The sequence below is a fragment of the Alligator mississippiensis genome, chromosome 5 (genome assembly GCF_030867095.1).
Source record: "Alligator mississippiensis isolate rAllMis1 chromosome 5, rAllMis1, whole genome shotgun sequence".
In the NCBI taxonomy this organism is placed as follows: Eukaryota; Metazoa; Chordata; order Crocodylia; family Alligatoridae; genus Alligator; species Alligator mississippiensis.
Genome location: NC_081828.1, coordinates 41,270,788 through 41,290,498, shown reverse-complemented (window position 1 = coordinate 41,290,498; position 19,711 = coordinate 41,270,788). Strand labels below are relative to the sequence as shown.

At 48.7% G+C, this 19,711-nt stretch overlaps 1 protein-coding gene across 2 annotated transcripts in view; it reads right to left on the bottom strand.

Moving 5' to 3' along the window:
* Window positions 1–3,940: 3,940 nt before the first annotated feature.
* Window positions 3,941–19,711, bottom strand: part of ATF6 (activating transcription factor 6) — a 174,920-nt gene continuing 159,149 nt past the window's right edge. For both annotated transcript variants that reach the window (XM_019486560.2, XM_019486561.2), the window contains exon 16: window positions 3,941–8,844. In XM_019486560.2, the coding sequence (XP_019342105.1) occupies window positions 8,636–8,844 (209 nt within the window). In that variant the 3' untranslated portion in view covers window positions 3,941–8,635. The remainder of the gene's footprint in view (window positions 8,845–19,711) is intronic.

The following is a 19,711-nucleotide window of genomic DNA, read 5'->3' as shown; positions in this document are numbered from 1 at the left end:
GCAGGGATCCAGGTTTTCCGTTTTGCATGGAAAAGCAGAGAAAACCATGGATTATCTGTTTTTATTGGAGAAAACATGGATTTCCCTTTTTAGCAGAGAAACCTGCGGATTCTCTGCTTTTGCAAAGAGCTCTTGGAGGCTGGCGCAGCTCCAGCCTGCAAGAGCCCATTGCAGAAAGGACAGGAAACCCCAAGCCCTGCCCGGAGTGGGAGGGAGACGGGGGAGGGCGGGCCTGAGCCTCTGGGGTAGCCAAGGTCGGGCTCAGGCTCACACTCACCCTTTGCCTCTGGAGCGTGGAGGCAAGGGCTGTGGGGCAGGGCTGGGGAAGACGGTTGGGGGCTGAGGGAGCGGGGGGTGCTGCTGGCCGCAGGCGGCACATCGCAGCTGGGAGGAGAGCCAGGGGGTGAGGGCAGGGGTGCCCCTCTGTGGGGGGCTTTTGCGGGCAAGCAATGTGGGGCGCACTGTGGTGGTGCCCGACATGTGCAGGCAGCACACATGCCGCCCGGCCAGCTGCCCGGGGCAGGGGGAGAGGGAGGCTGGCAGGCGGCCGGAGCACAGCTCTGTGGCTGGCTCTGCAGCCACAGCGAGGGATGGGGGCACGGGGCGGGGCTTGCCTGGGGGCCTGTGATGGCAGTGATGGCTGCTGCCTCCAAAACCTCCCGCTGCCACTGCGGAGCCGTGCCCAGGGCTGTGGGAAGCCGGCCGGGCGGCATGTGCGCTGCCTGTGCATGTCGGGCACCACCACACTGCACCCCGCATTGCTTGCCAGCAAAGGCCCCTGCAAAGGGGCACCCCTGCCCTCACCCCTTGGCCCTGCTCCCAGCTGCGATGTGCCGCCTGGGGCTGGCAGCACCTCCCACTCCCCCAGCCCCCAACCGTCTTCCCCTGCCCTGCCCCACAGCCCCCAACCCCCACTTACCTCTAGGATCCAGGGGCGAAGGACACGGCTCCACGATGGCAGCGCTTGCCTGCAAAGCCCCCCAGCCTGCATGCAGCTGCCACCACCCTGCACCGCCGTGGAGCCGTGCAGTCGGTTGTGGGGCATGCCGCTGCATGCAAGTCCCACGTTTCACCCCCTGGCCAGGCAGCACACGTGGCCCGCACACGGTAGTTGCCACTGCACTGCAGCTGCCGCACCACTTGTCCACAGTCGTGCAGGTGGCCGTGGGATGGTAGCACAGGGTGCAGTGGCAGAGTTGCGGTGGTGGCCTCTGTGTGCGAACCTCCTGTCAGGCCAGCTGGCATGTGTGTGGCCCACAGAGTGGCACCCCTGCCCTCACCCCCTGGCCCTGCTTCTGGGAGTGGGCACAGGGGCACACCTCCTCTTCTTGATCTACCCCCTCCAGCACCTTCCCTTTCCCCTGCCCTGCCCCGTCTCTTCCCCCCACACACACTTACCTGCTGGGGTGGGTGTCAGTGTCTGCGTCTGCATGTCCATGGGTCTGGGGGGGCTGTTGCGAGGGGCATCTGGAGGGCTGTTGAGACTGGGGGTGGGAGGGAATGTGGGGCATCAGCGCTGGGAGGGAGTGTGGGGGGCCTTTAATTTTTATCATGGATTTTGGGTTTTTAATCAGAGAATTTGCAATTTTTAATCAGAGAAAAAAATTGCTGGGGGCAGGCAGGGGGAACTGCTTTAAAGTGTTATAACTAGATGAATGTAATCACTGAGGTTGTTTGATGCAAGTGAGACCACCTAGTGTGGTGGAATTACTCATCTGTTGTTGCACTTGTAAATTCTATTCAAGTTGTTGGTCTTATTTTGTTATTTATAATTTTTTTTCTTCTCTTGATTAATCATTTCTTTTCTGTATATAGTTGAGTATAATAAAGAAACCCATTTGTTTATTGGACATTAAAATAAATGCTTGGACAGTGAGGGTGAGGGACACATAGGGTTACATAGGCTATCGTGCATTAAAGTGTATGTGTAGATGCTCCCAAAGTGTTGGTCTCTCAAAAACCTGTGTGTCCAGATGCTAAGAGTGCCACCTTGGCCTGAGGCACTGTCTTCAAGCCAACATACTTTTTAGATATTCTCTTGATCTTTCCCTTTACTACCAGAGGTACATCTCAGCCAGCTTCCTGCTATTTTTGTTTCTGACATAGTGCTGCTGTTATTTTGTAGCCAGACATTTGAGTGCTGGTGAGTCTTGTTGGTTTGTGCAACCTTTTTTTTTCTTTCTGTAATTGCCAGTTTGCAAGTCAATTTCTTCGGGGCGGGGTGGTAACCAAGCTGCTGGCTTCTCTAACCACAGGCTGAGCTGGGAAACAGACTCTGCTTCCATTCTTTTCCCTGACCAGACCTTTCACCCTGAAAGATTCCCACAAGAGCAGTCCAACGGCAGCAGAGGGAAGCGCAAAAGCTGGCTAGCTGACTTGCAGAGCTCAAATTTGCCCCTCCCACCCTCCGTGGGCCTTTAGGGCATCATTACAAGCTGGAGCCTGAGTTTCAGGGTGTAAACAGAGGTGACACATCTCCTTGGAGGAAGCCTTTTGTCCCCAGATCCTACAGACCATTGTCTCTCTAAAGCAGAGGTAGGCAAAGTCCGGCTCACGGCTGAATTGGGCCCCTGGCAGAATCCATTTCCCAGCAGCCCCTGCCCCTGTGGATTTTTTTCCATAGACACCCCAGAAGCAGTGGGGCTGTGACAACACGGGGCCAAGGTTTCCGTGGACACTGGCCCAAGTGGTGCTGGCACGGCATGTGCCTGGGCAGGGTGTTGCTTTGGGGCTGGGATTTTGCAGTGGTGACAGCATGGTCCAGAGCAGGGGCAGAGTCGCAACCAGTTGCTTGCATTCCTCTGCCCTGGGCATATGGGCAGTGGATTGCAGCTCTGCCCTGGCTCCGGCCCCCGTTGTCACTGCTGCAAGATCCTAGCTCAGGCCCCAGAGCAGCTCTCTGCCCAGGCACGCACCCTGCCAGTGCTGCTGGGGCTGGTGTCCATGGAAACCCTGGCCCCACCACTTCTGGGGTCTCCATGGAAACTGGCCAGTGAGGCGGGCAGAGGCTGCTGGGAAATGGAGTCTGGCTGCTGGGATGGATCTACCCTGGTCTAAAGGCTACAAACAGATGTTGCACTTGTCGTGGGCTAAACCATTTTATCCCAGGACAAAGTGAAATTGTTTAAATGTCTATGTCTGTTATGCTGGGATGACCCTGAAAAGGTTCATAGGATAAGAAGTACCAACTGTTTACCCCAGGGACACTGAAGACAGCTGTCACTAAACAATGGAAGGGCAGTGCGTGTACTCACCGATCCCAGGCTATTTCTGTTCCAGGACCTGGGGACAACTTGTCCAGGGACAAATGCAATGGCTGGTCTTAATCGCAGAGGCATAGGTAGTAGCTTTTACACCCTGGGCAAAAACTTGCAGGGGTGGGGTTTCCAAGCATCAGAGAACTGAGGTGGTGGTGGTGGTGGGTGGGGTGTGCCTCAGGGTCTCAGAATCCCTAAGTGTTAATGATGCAGTGATCTGCCTTTTGCTGCTGCTTCTATAGCGGCAGCCAAGAGTCCTTGCACGCAGCTGCTGCTACCAGTCATGGTGTGGGACCGCTGCAGCACCAGAGATTCCTTGGGGGAGCTGCTGTTCTGGTGCCCTGCCCCCCAAGTTACACTACTGACCTTTAATATGTTTCTTATAATGTTTTAATTCCAGGCTATCCAACTGGTGACCCCAAGGGATTAACATACAGTCTATGGACTCTCACTTGGCTGCACTCCCCAACATTGTTCCTGTTGCTGTGGTGGCCAGAATCTTTGGAGCATGGCAGCAAGGGGGGGGGAGGGCACAGTGGGCTCACTGCCTATGTGGCAGCACTTGTGTTGGGCTGGGAAACACTCTGGAATGCTGACTTGTGTTGTCAGTGCGACAATGGCAGTAGGAACTGAACCTTTTCTCTTTCCTCTCCTGTGTGAGACACAAAAATACCCAAAGCAAGTTAAATTTTATAAATCACTTTATTTCTTCCCATGACAGAACACAAAGCCTGGTTGACAAGCATCAAATAAAGTTTTGAGTTTTTCTCTCCATTTCGGGATCATTTAAAGAAGAAAAGATGCTGTCCCTAGCCCAAACCCCTGCCTTCCAACATACTTTTAGACCCTTAGGATACAGAAAGTAATTGGATAAAAACAGCTTGCCTGCTGTAGTGTCCCTTTTACAAGGTGGTTTTTTTGTTGTTGTTTTTTTACATGTGCTGCACTGTCTCTGCCTTGTGGGGACCTCCTTCTTCAGCTTTAGTGGAGTACCACATGGCTTCCAGGACCTGCCTGTGGAGCTGGCTGCAGGACTGAGACCCCAGGGTATGTTCTGAAGCTAGTGCTATACAGATGTGCAGGGTGTGGGCAACCAGCATCAGTGCCTAGCCAGCACCCACACCTCTACTGTTCAGAAATCCTGGTTGCCATTTCATAGTATTGCTGAGGGAGCCTGCCCTAGGTGGTCCTACCAGTGCTAGCAGAAAGGATCTATGCACCTGTATATGGGGCACAAGCATGCTTACCGTTGTGTGGCATGGCCTGTGTTCAGGATGGACCAGAGCCAGGAATGTACAACTAGTGCAAAGACTCCAGCCAAGCCTTCTTGTAGTCCTTGATGCTTCACAGCAGTGCTACTCTTCAGGACACTGGGGCTTTTGCAGCTCTCATTTGAATACGTGGCAAAGGGTGGAGCTTTTCAGAATTGTTGCAAAAGGCAAATTTTTGCAAGCTGGGGTTTTTTTCTTGTTAACTCATCTGTTTGTGTTTCTAAGGGGTAGATGGTATTTCCTAACAAGTAAAAAAAATGCAGTCAAGTATTTCAGACACTGTGTAGTGGGAAGGAAAGACAATTTGTCTAGCAAGTCAAAGCTGTTATTGCTTTGTACTAACTGGGAAAGAAAAGATTGAATTAATTACCAAAAAATAAAATCAGCACTCCCTGCTGAAATCTTGTTCTGTCTCAGAGAGCATGAGCAAGGGCAAACCTTTGGTTTGCATATCTGTGCTCAGGACTTGGTTACAGGAGAGTGAAGAGGACAGTGTTGATTCACCTTGGGCCCACAGCTGAGATTTCATTTTATTAAAAAGTGTTTTTAAAAAAGTAATATAAATATTATAATAAAAATGTAAAAAGTACTTTGAGTCAAACAGATCCTAGGGTGATTGAAGTACTCCCCCAGAGTCACAGAAATAGGAGCTTCAGTGCTGACCAAGTTGGCAAGTGAAAAGTCACCTGTCAGGCACTCCCCTGGATGGTGGGTGGTATGTGTGAGAACCAGAACAGAATACAAGGCTTCCAACATTCAGGAGGAGTGAAGGTGCCAGAGAAGAACACAGAGGCTGCGTCTACATGAGCGGTGCACTACACAATTGTTACTATGCAGTAGTGTCCCTGCGCAGTTTTTGGGTTTTTTGCTGACACTACTGTGCAGTAGCTTGTTACTACTGCGCAAGAGCATCACATCATGGTTAGTGCCTGCCAATGCTACTGTGCAGTGGCGTCTCATGTAGAGGTGCCCAAAGTGTTGAGGAAAATGGACATTTGCAAAGAGTTCACAGTAATAAGCTGAGGTATTAGTAACCCAGGGACAATCTGTTTCTAAGCAGGATGAGACCATGATTTTTCTACCTTAAGTGTCTCTCCAAACGAACACAAACTGGTTAGGATCTAGAGGCCCAGACTGATTTTTGAACACTGCAGTTTCTCTGATTAAACATTAATGACTAGCTTGGCTCCTGGTGTTCTTGCCGAACATCAAGGAACACTGCCTTTTGCAATGTGATTTCCAGTCCAAGTGTGGCAGCCAGACCGATGATCTCAACAGAAGTTTCATAACTAAGACACTTAAATATCACCAAAGAGCACAGGTCAATCCTCAGAAGTGTACACCTGTTTCATAAAAGCACTCCTGCCTGCCATGGGTCTGACCTCACTGACCATTTTGCTTGGGAAGAATACTGGTGAAAGAAAACTCATGTGATAGCAAAAGAAACTCTTTAAAGAGATATTCCTCAGGAACTGCTGGAGTATCCACCCTCAGGGGACAGTCTGCAGACAGTTTGCACCAGTGCTTGCAGTACTAAGAGACCCATGGCCTAGAAGGTGGCTGCGCTGCAACCCCATCCCCCAGCACGTACGTGCTAGCAGGGTGTCTCTTGAGAAGCGATTATAGCCGAGTCAGTTTATAGCAGATTTCCCTGGTGGCCAATTCTGGCATTCTCAAGGTGCAAAAAAAGATCCTAAAATGTAAAGGGAAGCTTGGAAGGGCAGGGATGTGCTCTCTTAAGAGGCCTAGCAAAACTGCAAGACTCCACTTAAGTAGGAACAACCTGCAGCCTCTTGTCAAATTAATCCCCTCAGCTCTACCATTCACACAGCTTGAGGGGCTGGTGGGCTTTAGACAAGGTCTAGGAGCTACCAGAATATACATCATACAGATTCACTGCCATTCCAGGCCTTCTCATTTGTAAGCAATGAGGGATCCCATCACACACTCATCTAAAGTGCTGGAGAAGAGGCCACTGTTTTATACAAGATGGTGATTGCCTTTTATGGGGAAGTTTACATTTGTTGGTAACTCTGGAACTGGCAGACAGGTCCCCCTCCCTGCTGCATGTATGCTGGCATTTCTCTGCTACTGCTACCTGATCTTTTTTCAGCTATCTGTACTGAAAGCTGAAATGCAGTTTGCAACTGCTTCACATCCTATCGCATGCATAACTCCTAGAAAAGTAACATCTCATAATGGCTCATCCAACTGTTTGGTTTGTTCTGCTAAGTTTCCTCATTGAGATCAGGGCCAAGGTCTCCTGGATGGTATACTTAACTGTACTGACTAAAACACACTGCAGTGAGTCCATGTACTCAAAGGCCTAGGAGATGACTTTGTCTGCACAGTGAGGAGGTCTGGGTCCCATGCACAGGACCACTTGCTCAGGCCAACTTCTATATTGTACCATCAGTTAAGACTTTCCAGATGGGACTTCTCTGTGGAGGCAAGGGACAGGGGGAGGAGGAGAGGAAGAGGGGAAGGTCAAAGACAAGCATGCTTCTGAACTAATGACTTATACCATGACAGCTGCCTGTGGTGAGCAATGAACTGTGCACTACAAGCATACCACTCTTGAGCTCCAGAGCTGCATTAATGGCGTACCTCAAGGCACAGGTGCAGGGCTGGTGTGTTGTCTCTACAAAAATCCAGTGGCTCATGTGGGGACCACAGAGAGCCTTGCTGTGGAAACATTGTGTGTTTCTCCCAAATTTGTCTTTCGTGTGTGTGCGCGCGTTTCCATAAATATTAAACAGTACATATTTTTGCTTTCTTCAGAGACTGAATAATCAAAGGAGACTGTACTTGGCTGGGGCACAAAGGGCACTCAGTGAGCTGAGGGAACCTGCTCAATGTTTATGAAACACTAGCCAGTTCCCACAGGATGTCAGCACATTTCCCCAGGCAGGAACTCGGGGGGCAGAACTTCCCTTCCACCAGTTGGGGAGGGGAAGGGCGGGGTATCAGGCAGTGCTAGGAGTGGCTTGGGCATGCAGGAGCTATATGGGGTGGGATACATGACATGGATGGAACTGGATGTAACGGGATCACGACATCCAGGCTGAGAGTTTGCAATGGTGACATCTATTAGATGATGGAAATGGCTCCTGCACTATGGCCTGTGTTCAGCAGACCAGACAGGACGATCGAAATGGAACCTTCCAGCTTCAACGTGGTTAGTGGTTTTAAAGGGACTACAATGCTAGTCAGTGCTTTCCAGGCACCTCTTGTAGGCCTGGTCACGCTGCACTGTTCCAGACAGAAATCTGCAGCTGTCTTACTAAAGGGATGCAGCATGCAGTGTCAGCTTCCAGTGTACTCCTCCTTTTTTCAGCTCCTGTCACTTAAATTTATCCACTCTTCCATCCGGTCGGTTGAGGTGTTTAAATGTGAGCAAATCAATACTGTAGGTGAGAGCTCGTCTTCCCTGTATGTATCCCAGAACTCTCTGAAGATTAGCTGACAGAGCCTTGTAGTCACCTGCCTCAACTTGCAAGATATGGCAAGGATCACCTTCCATTTTACTCACAGGAGTGCTGAAACACAACGACTGAGTTACTTGAGACTGTGCAGCATGTGAGCTGCAGGTTAGGCCCTCTCTTTAGTGCTGACCTTGTGGCCACATTGTCTCTCCCTGAGATTGGTATCTTCCTACCCAGTTTCCTTCCTCCTCCTGCTCTGTCCTTTCTGTAATAGCAGCTCCCTCTTTGACAGGGCAGCCAGTCCTGTTGTGGAGTCAAACACCTTCCTAGGACATCTCACTGACAAATTCAATCTGATAGGGAAAGAGACCAGTTAAGAAGCACCAAAGGCTTAAACACTGCCCAAGCTGAGGAGACCATGCAGGAAAGGGCTCTGGTGAAAGGTTACATTCAAGGGGTAATGTCAAAGCTGGAGTAATATTCAGGCAGAGCCTTCCAGATGCCAGAATCCCAGGTACTGCCAGACTATCGAAGGGCTAGATCAGGCAGCCGAATCATGGTGCTGAGCAATGCCCAGCTCTTTACCCCATAGTAGTAATGGTAAGGAGGTGTGTAATTGTAGTACCACATGACCTTGCTTCCTTTTGAGGTCTGGAGACCGCAGTTCTGAAGTGCTTAGGTGCTACTGCAGTGATTCAACAAGTGCTCTTATGGTGTGGGCTGCCTCTGGGACAGTGGGAGAAGAGCTGTAGAGGGTATCAGTCTGATTTCTTTGTTGTTCTCGCAGGTAGGGAGGTATAGATGAACTCTTGACGTGCAGAATCCTGGTGTCCATCACTTCGCAGTCTATTTGCATCATGACCTCGTAGTCCGGTCCATTAATTACATTCTCTGCAAAAGAAAGGGTCAGAGTCAACATCACAAGAAAGCTGCTGTGTCAAAAGGCACCAAGTTTGTAATCACTAGCCCTCAGGGAGAGTAGGACACGAGGAGGATAGAAGCACTTTCTTATCTGCAGCACTGCTTACAGTTTCAACTCAGAATACAGTCCCTGCCTCGAGACATTGAGGTGAGTTGGAATGATTCCTGGAAAATGCCTTCCACACAATGCAATCACATGCTAAAGAAGGAAGGACAGCTTATTGGTGCAAACCAACTAATCTGCACACTTGCCAGCGACACCCAAAATGCTTCAACAATCCTCTTGGTTATATAAACAAAAGGTATTTGGTTTATGCCTTGGACAGCGGAAGACCAATCCACTACTTGTAGTAATTCTGCTTCCTCTGCTCTTATCACTGCATTTAGAGACAGATACCACTCTATGAGAAAACTGCTTCCAAGCCCCAGTCCCTTCCCAATGAAGTCATATTGCAATCACATTGAGTGTGCACTGTACGTGAGGGGGGCAGCTCTGGCAGGATGGCAGAGGGACACACACACGCACTTACTGTGCTAGAGTCACAACCTGGCCCAGCTGCCTGTGTTGAGTCTCACACTTACACAAAACAAAACATTTAAATTGGTCCATTTGCACAGTTACAACACAGCCAGTCCTTCCGTGTGAATTTACAGTGATGTCAGAAATGAACACAGTGTTCGCTATTTTTTGCTTTTTCATCTGTACACAATAATCATTTCCGTTTGCATGGCATACTGCTCATTACTGAGTGGCTGCTCCTGAAGTACTACAATGGTAATACTGATTTACAGTAAGGCCTATTTAAGAATACCAAAAGCATTTGTTTTTACTTTGTTTTAAGTTGCTTAATAGTCCTGCGATCCCCTGGATAGTTAGCATCCAGAGAAGTTTCTTCACCAGATTAAAACAATGTTAAAATAATTCAAGCTACTTAACTCTGTCTCATTAATATTCCCATCTGGTTGCTATGCCCAGACATATTATTTATTGCAGTTCAGTCTGTAAAGGATAGTGCAGTAACACATCAACACTAAAACATTAACACATGGTTTAACAGGTTTGATGTGCAGAACTGCAAAATCCAAGTGTGGAAAAACAGTTTGAAATGAGGCTGTAATGAGGAGATGATGACACTGTCTACTGCCTGAAGAGTGCCTTTGATCCCAGAGAGCTTTTAAAAGGTACACACATGCAGCCACCTCTGGGGCAGAGGCCATCAACCATTCAGCCGGCTACATACTGCCCGGCAGTGGTAATGGAGTAGATTACTTGGGGTCAGATCCTATTCCATCTACTAGGGGCCTGAGAGGACTTAGGACACCTCAACGCAAGCCCTTGTTCCACTTTCCTTGAGTGTCTGAAGAATGGTTAACACATCTATTTTTATTACATGCTGTCATCTTAGCCTTAAGACTAAATCAGAAAATGCAGAAAGGAGGAGGAGATTCCACCCACCTTTTGCATTAATGCTTTTTCAGGCACTCAGTGTGGAATAAAATCACACTTAGTCACCTACGTTCATGCAGGGAATCTAATAAGTGGAAGAGGATCTGGGTCTACAGCTAGACTCTTTTGTGACTATGTGGGGTGGAAAGGAGCTCATCTGTTTTGGGTTTATCAATCTACAGACTCATAGTATATGGGCAGCCTCCTAGCTGAGAAACTCCAGCTCTGAAGCCAGATAGTTGTACAGAGCCCTGCTGCTCCTGGGACAGTTCATAGTTAATAGAGATGAAACTTTTGGGCATTCCTACTTGGCATTTATCCTGGCACACGGCAGGCTGAGCAGTCTGTCCAAAGCTTGGTATGGGTGCATCTGGTGCTCCGAGAGGGGCTCATCTCAAATGTTTTGGACAGTCCTATTCATACATGTGCTAAATGCATTTGTTTGCCTGTGGGGATATGATGATTACTTCTAGAATAATGTTTTAGCTTAAAACTCAGGCTAAAACTCTTGCCAGGCAAGAACAAATAACAACTTTAGATGGGTATCTCTGTGTGTGTCTGCATGGGGCTACAAGTTCTCTCTCTGCCCATCACCAGCCCCCTACTGTCAAATGTCTACAGGCTTCCAGGAACTACAACCTGGGGAGTTCACTTGTTTGCAGACAGGGTAGGCATAGAGCTGGCTGCAGAATAAAACTGGATCGGCTGCTTATCATCTTGAGTTTGAAGATGGGAGACACATCAGTTGTTCTGAATAAAGCCAGTGTGTCTGGGGATAGGTCACTGGGGACAAAGGACAGAGATTAGATTTCAAGGGACGAGCAATCGTTGCCTTTTAGAACTGGGAACCCTGCGGCAGTCAGAAGAGTTTGCTCTCTGTGCCTAGAGATGGAAGATTGTGTAATGGAAAACGTATGGATCAGGTGCATGCAATATACATTACTAATTTTACTGCTTTCCTGGATTAACTTTGATTTTGGCTGACAACTCACAATTGGGGCTGCACCCTCTCATGCCCAGCACCACCTGCAGAAACCATTAGAGCAAATACATCTGGTGCTGTAATGAAAAGCAGGAGATGACCTAGTCAGCGAGTCTGTTGGCCTGTGAGGAGAATCAGAGCTCCCACCTGCAGAAATGAATTGGAAAATGCTTGATTTCTCTCTGGCTCTGAGTTGAACACTAAGGGACTATGATTACGGATTGGCTGTGCCTCTTACTCAGCTGAGAGCTCAGGCTCTGGTGCAGAACATCTAGATAAAGTGCTTGGTACTTTCTGGGCAAAAGCACTATAGGGGTCCCTAGTTTGTGCTCATTTGGCAGGTTCTCATTTGTATGAGATGAGTTCTTCAGCTTGCAAAATGTCCTTGGTATTTCTGCTGGCCTGTCCCTATCCTTGCTGCCTTCCTGAAGCATTTGGCTGAGAAGAGGTGGCTACCACAGCTTTTTGGTATGCTCACATCTGGTGACCTTGCCTATTAGTATGATCCACTGCTCTGGTCTTAGCCACTAAGAGATACTGATGACTGGAGCAACTGAAGGAGAGGGCTTGGTTAGGCTAGCTGATAGCTGGTGGACAGCACTTCTGTAGCACCAGTAGATCAATGGGACTGAGATGGGGACACATCTGGAGAATGGAATAATAGATGGAACTGTAGGAAGAACAGAATCCAAATCCCCCTCCAGTCCTGCGTGATGTTTCCAAAGCTCTGTTGAGCATGAGGATGCACTGGACAGCTTTGGTACTAGTACGGGAGCTCAAAGAAGGGCCAACTTGGTTTCTGCAGTTGTGCAGTATTAATTTTTGGAGCTACTGAGTTCCCCTTACTTATAGGTGACCTAATGTGACAAATACTCCTTTTCTGATTCCTAACTGGGTCAGGCATGCATGCCAGAACTGTTCTCCCTGTCAAATAGCCTACAGGCAACCCCCACTTAACACAGTTTGACTTAGCGCTATTTTGCTATAGCTCCCATTTAAAATTCATACCTGATTTCACTTAGCACTGAGCCAGTTTTGTTATAGTGCTCAGCGAAGCAGCAGCGGCAGCAAGAAGCGGTGAGTGACAGCGAGTGGGCAGGCGGGCATGAGCTCAGGGCCCGCACTGGTGCCCCAGGGTCAGGGCCAGCAGGGCCCAGGGGGCTCAGGCTGGCGCATGGTGTCAGAGTGGCTGGTGGGTGGGGAGAAGCAGAGGCAGCAAGAAGCAGTGAATGGGGAGGCAGGCATGAATGTGGGGCCCCTGCCAGTGCCGGCAGGGGTTCAGGGTGGGGCAACAGGAGCACGGACCCCAGGCTGGCGCATGGAGCTGGAGCAGCTGGCGGGAGGGGGGGCTGGGGAGAAGCAGTGGCAGGGAGAAGCAGTGAGTGTGGGGCCCCGCGGTCCCGGACCCAGCAGGAGCGCAGGGACAGAGTGGCTAGCAGGCAGGTGGAGGGGGTGGGGAGAGGTAGCGGCGATGGTGAGAAGCTACGGTAAGAAGTGGCAGTAACCAATTATTTCTATTTACATTAATGACTATGGGGAAATGGGTTTCGCTTCATGCTTGGTTTTCCCGGACCCAATTAAGAGTGTTAACCGGGGGTTGCCTGTACACCTACTGCACCGAGGGGGAAGCCTGTAGTTCGAGTACCCAAGAATGTAGCAGGACTGAAAGTCCCAGGCCTCAGTGTTGCTGCTATACCTAGGTTTGGCATTTCCATTCTGCATTAAATTTGGCTGCCTCTCAGTTAAGTAACATTCAGAAAAGCATAGCGCTCGAATTACGTCTTATGTTTATGGGCCTGTGTTAACTCTGAGCGATAGCTTCGGAGGATTATATAAGTGAAACAAGGGAACACATCCCCTGTAAAGGTGTCTCGATTTATAAATAGATTTACTGCTTTTCTTTACACTTCATAACATACAGGCCTTTGTGCTGCTAAACCTAAAAAATTAAATTTCAGAACAGTTTTAAAATGGCTCTAGCCTACTTTCATGCTGAATTGCCATTCTACATTGCATCTAACAAATTACTACCATTGCTTAACCAAACACTTTTTTAAAAGCAAATTTAAATATTTACTGGATTTCTATGCTTCTCATTAAAGGTTCTGGGCAGTTACAATAAAAGACAAAAATAACTTATAAAACAGAAGAACATGATTCAGATGTGCCATATAATAACAACAACAACAACAACATCATCTTCTTGCCACAGAATTGCCTGTTTTCTAGCTGTAGGCACCCCTTGTTAGAGTCAAGACACCCCTTGGAAAATACCAGCTGTTAGCTTTCACTCCTTTTTTTGACTATAGAAAAATAATAGAGTAATTCTTCTCAAAGTTCATGCCAGGTCCCAATGTTTTAACACTATACATTCCTGTTTGAAATCTCTGTCTTTATTTTGTGGATCATGCATGCACACCTTACAGTGCTAACATTGTGTGACACCCCATGGCACCCGTGAAAGCAATGCAAGGTTACCTTGACTGACCAACACTGATCTACAGACCATTCTGTTAGGGTGGGACTTCCAAAAGTGGGCTGTGCTGATTGAGCTCTGCTCCCAATAAAGAAAAGGGCAGCTTTATCGCTGACTTCAACAAGATTAGCATTAAGCCAATGCTGAACGCTTCTGAAAACCCCATGCTTAAATGTTTGCAACATGTAACCTGGTTGCCTATAGAAAACTACAGAGAAACACAGGAAGGGAGATCAACCGTCCAATTTCCATTTGAAATGCTAACCCACTTTGTCCTCATAGGAAATAATGTAAGGAGAATATACCATTACAGTACTACTTACCACTACTTGGTCAAGGCCACATTCAGGTTGTGAATATCTTTTAGGATCTTTCAGAAACTGTTTCACTAGAGGATGGAGATACCTTTTACGTTGGAAAGTGGTAGGTGAAGCATGCTTAGCAACAGCTAGGTTTATTTTGTAATTGGAAATATTGATGTGATTCCAAACTGGAAAGCAACAATATTCGCTAGCACTCATTGCACCTCTTGCAAGTCCAGTTATGAGCTGCAAGAAACCTAAAATGCCATAAAAGAGCAATTCCACATTCCCAACCACTGGCTGCCTGGTGCTAAGCATTCAAAGTACCTGCTCTCTCACTGCACAACCAGCTATTTTCCACCCAGTGGGGCAGATGCTATCTCACAGTGGAGTGACATTCCTAGGCTGGGTGGCAGTCTGGAGCAATACAAGTTCCACTGAGGGTGAGGGAGCAGGCATCTGACAGCTGAAATGATGAACTGGCAACACAGTGCTCAAACAGACCTCATGGGCAGCCCTTCTGCGTGTTAGTTGTGCAAAGCTTCTGACACCTCTATACTGAGTAGTCTTTGCTACATTGTCCAGTACGTCTGGACAATGTTTCCATCAGGAGAGTTGCTATGCGCTACCAAATAAGTCTATAAACAGACCGATGGTTCTGTAATAGCTACACAAACTAAAAATACATATGCTCCAAGAACATATAAGCATTTCTAAAATATTTACAAATGGGACAGATTTGCCTGCTAGGCTGGATTACTTCAGGCAACGGAGAAAGAAATACTTGGAACCAAATCACTTTGCAAAGCAGGGTTCTGTTTTGAGTCCGCTCCAAACAAACTGATTTCAACTGTCTTACCTACATGGTAAAACTCAACTGCCCATCAGTCCCCAAGACTGGTTACATCAGACCTTGAGTGTACCTGTAAACTGGATTGTTCCTTTCCAGGTCTTCTGGTGTGCCTCCACGAACACAAATGATGGGCCATATCACTGGGTCTGGCTGAGCTGTACTCACCCCAGAAACTGGAGTGGTGGTTCATGGCCCCTAACACACTGGAGGGACTGCCAACTCGGCAGATGATGCCGGGACTCCAAGACTCAAGCGGACTTCTTTCCTTTTCAACCATCCCCATTTCCCCTGGGTCATGCCAACTGCCTTCAGAGTAGGTCTTTGCTGATATCTCTGCAAGGCTGTTACTTTAAAGGTGTTTGCATAGTCATCACTGAACACAATTTACCAAACCATTTTGCTGCCAAGGCATCATCTTAGGGTAGCAGTGGCAGCATTACAGGGCTGGTGTGAAATGTGCCCTGGCCTCTGAAGCAGGGCTCAAACTAGGCTTGGCAAGTGGGCCCCACCAAGCATGTGCGGGTTTGTTTCTGAGGCTGCTTCTCTTGTGCTCCAGAATCTAACTGCACACGTTACGGAAAAGTCTCCAGCCTCTGCTGATGACGGCAAGTCTGAAACCTGACCCAGCTCTAACCAGTGCAATCAATGACTTCTGCAGAGAGCTTTAACAACAGCTGTGAGAAGAGGAACCACCCTGTTGGCTTAGATATCTACTGGCTTCTGAAATGTCAGCACTATTAACTTTTACTGCTGGACAAAGCTGTTCTGGAAAGGGAGAGGTGAACACATTAAAATCTCCACGTTCTGCCTCTCTGGGACTCTGAGTGGGTAGAAAGGTAAGATGGTGCTGAAGAGGCCATCTAAATCCTGCTGCCAGGGACTTGGTCTCAGGGTGTCCAGAGAATCCAGTGGAGCATGAAGGGCTGAGAACTGCAGCATCTGCAATGCAGTTAGCACCTACCAAACATAGCACCTATTTACTCTTTCCCTTCCCCCTAAATCAGCTAAAATGGGAGTTGGTAGGGTGGCTGCACTAGGATGCTGGCTTCACCTCTATGCCAGGGAGCAAGAAGAGGAGGTGGATCTGCTGAGGCACAAGCCTCTCAGAAGATATCCCTACAGTGATGTCCTTCATTACTGCTCCACACACCTTATCAGCACAGGGTAGCTTAAGGACAGCAGCAGTGAGTTAGAAAGCACTCTTTACTTATTAGCTGCTTCTCAGAAAAGAACTGTACTCTCCAGCAAAAAAGAGATGCATGCCATGTGCTTCCACATTATGAGAGACTGGTATTATTTTCCTGCTTGTCACTCCAAAGTACCCCAATGCACCAGTTAAATCCAGTTAAAAAACATGTCCCCCATCTCTCCACACACCTGTCCCTGTCTAGAGATTTCACAGACTAGAAAGGGTGGTGTTGGTTTGGAAAGGGAACAGATGTAAATCCACCAAAACGTTAGCAGGGTGTGGACAAGCTACAACTCATCCCTGAAGCATTGTTTAGCTGTGTGAATGAGCAAACCTTAGGTGGCTGAAAAGTGCAAGTGTTCTAGCTCACCTAATTAATAAAAGGAGCAGTAGATTAAATTTTCACATTGGCCAGCACAGACTGTACCTCCCATGCCTAAGCACTGTGCCAACGCCTGATGAACACACAGCAAATGCTGACTGGACGGACCCTGCTGATGAAAGTTTAGATCCAAAACCACCCATTAAAGTTGTATTTTTCTAGTGAACTCTTTACATTGAGGCTAGTTTTTCTTCTTCTATTTAGTTTAAGACTTCTTTTGAAAGTTCTACTTTGGGCTTAATAGGGAGACATTATTGTGCCCTAACAGAAATGGAGGTGTGAGTGAGGCAAGGCACCTGGGAAATTGCAAATTTGTGGGGCTGTAGCCGCCCTGCAAAATTCAGACAAAATGCAAAAGGGCTCTAACCCTTTATGTGATCCCAAGGGAGGGGTATAAACCTTCCTTGATGACATAGGTAGGCCATGATTACATTTTTCCAAGCTCTGTCTACATGCAGCCATTATGCTCTCAGCTGTTTGTAGGGCAGACTCTGTTAACAGAGCTCTGGGGAGAAGGTAGGGGGAGCAATGGGTTATATGCAGCAAGGGATAAGTACAGATGGGAAGATGGTTGTCCTTCTAGACCAGGGGTGTCCAACCTTTTTGAATGTGGGGCCAGATTACGAACTTTTTATCACCCAGTGGGTCAGTGAGCCATATTCAAAGACCTCACAGGAAGTGGTATCACATCAGGAAGTGATGTCACGTGACCTTTGACACCAAGGAAGCTGCAGGAAGTGACAATGAAAAGGGTCTGGAAATGTAGTTTAAAATCCAAAATAAAAACAATATAAAAACAGCGTGACATGTGCAGGTGCTGCATATGCCAAGTGCAACCTCAAATGCCAATGGGGAGTCAAGGCAGGACTTAACCCACTCCTTAACCTACATCCTGAATTTTGATTTCAACCAAAGGCATCAAAATTATCAAAACACTCCTTGCCACCATGAGTTTTTAAATTACAGCAAAGCAGATTTAGATCAAGTCTCAGGAAAAATGTACTCACTATAAGAACAACAGGACAATGGAAAATGCCTAGGGAAGTCGTGGTTTTCAGAAAGTATGTATGTTTGGTATGGCTTAGGAACAGGACATTATTTTTTTGTGCAGGGGGTTGGACTAGATTAGGGCTGCCCAGTTGACTACCTGCAGGCCACATGTGGCCCACAAAGGGCCAGGATGTCACCCACAGTCTACATGGGGTCTGCAAGCAGTTAATATATAGGGCATGGGCCTGGGCAGCCACCTCTCCCACTGCTGTGCAAGGGGCAAAGGCCTGGGGGGCAGGGAGGAATGGTCCATGTCTTGCTAATGTAGCTAATGCATGGCTGAGGATGGGGATCTGCATGCTGCTGGAGCAGCCCGTGCAGTGAGGGGGTCCTAGGGGCCCACCCCCACAGTATGCAGCTTGTGCAACACATGCTGGTGTCATCTGGGGCCCACAGCCTCACCAGATCTGAACATCCCTGGACTAGCTTATCCTTGAGATCTCTTCCACGTCTCTGCAGTATATGCCTACAATTTCTATTTAATTAACCACAATGACTATGTTACTTCCTGTTACTGGTTAACTGTTTTCTTTTAAAATTAAGACCACAGTAAAGTTAAATACCTGCGTATAACACCAAGGGACATCTTGATTTAGCACAACATGCTTGTTTTCAAGGATGAATGCAGCTGGAGCCATAAGGGGAAGTTTGTGCTGTCCATTTCTGCCAACATAAAGCGTGTGCAAGTGTCCTTTACTAACTTGATCATGGTCATTGTGGTTAATTAAATAGAAATTGTAGGCATATAATGCAGAGACGTGGAAGAGATCTCCAGGGCTGTTCAGATCTGGTGAGGCTGTGGGCCCCAGATGACACCAGCATGTGTTGCATAGGCTGCACGCTGTGGGGGTGGGCCTCTAGGAACCCCTCACTGCATGGGCTGCTCCAGCAGCATCCAGACCCCCATCCTCAGCCATGCATTAGCTACATTAGCAGGACCTGAACCGCCAAGGAGGCAGCTGGACGTAGAGCGCCTCTGGGCCAGGCTCCTCCTGCCTCCTGCCCAGCCCAGCTCCGGCAACCATGTGTCCCACAGCCCCGGCCTGGCCCTGAGGCGCCCCCAGCTCTGCGCGGGAACTTACCCAGTGCCTCTGTCTACCACACATGTGGGCAGGGCGTGGGCCATGCTGCAGCTCCCCCAGCCACACGCCGGGGGTAAGGGGCGGACCCAGAGGAGAAGTTGCAGGCGCTGTTCCCAGCTCGTCCAGTCAGGCACAGCTGGGGCAGCCCCACGCTGCACAGCCCTCGGGCAGCAGTGGCGGGACCCGGCTCATGTGATAAACCCGGCCCCACGGGGGTAAGCAGCTCCCCTCCCCTTGCTGCCGGCTGGGGCCCGCGGGCCGGCCCTGCCCACCTTGCCTCTCCGCTGCCCTGCTGCCGCCACCGCCGTGGGGTGCGGAGAAGGTGCCAGGACTCCTCGCCTGTCCTGAGCGAGGGACCTCGGGCCAAAGAAAATGGCTTGGCGGGCCGCATGTTGAACAAACCTGCTCTAGACCAAGGAACCAGTGTTTGAGGTGCTCTCCTAGTTGCAACTGCCTAGTGCACTGAGGCAGCCCAAGCTGTGGAAGCTTTGTACCCCTGTGTTGTGCTGCACGCTCTATCCTTTGCCCCAGCTATGCTCCCCAATTTCAGATCCCCAAATCAATGTTTTTTATAACATTCTGGGTAGGAGAAAAAAAACAATTGGCTAGGTGACTTGAGCAAAGGCTGCATTCCAGCCTCCAGTGCAGCTGTAAGGGAGATGCAGAGTGCTCAAGCCCAAAGCTTGCTCCCACCCTCCCCAGGAATGGAACGTTGCATGAGAACAACTGGGAAACTGAATTCCCAGAGAGTCCTGCTCTGGGCCATAGAAAAAATGGGATAGAAAAAGAAAGGATTCTTTGTGAGGGATGTCATGTCATCCGTTGAACTTCAGCAAGGTTCTCATGCTCTTCTGTGGTGCAGCCATTCACTGGGGAAATGGACATGGCAGAGAGGAGGCTTCACAGGGGAACTGCTGCTGTGTAATGTGGCGTCACTTATGTTGGAAAGCGGATTATGTCAATAATAATGGCCCTCCCAAGGATCTGCAGGGCCAGGCATACTTGCTGCAGGTGAAATCAATACATACCATCTGCTAGATCTTGCAGCTTGACATGGGATACCTGCGAGGAACA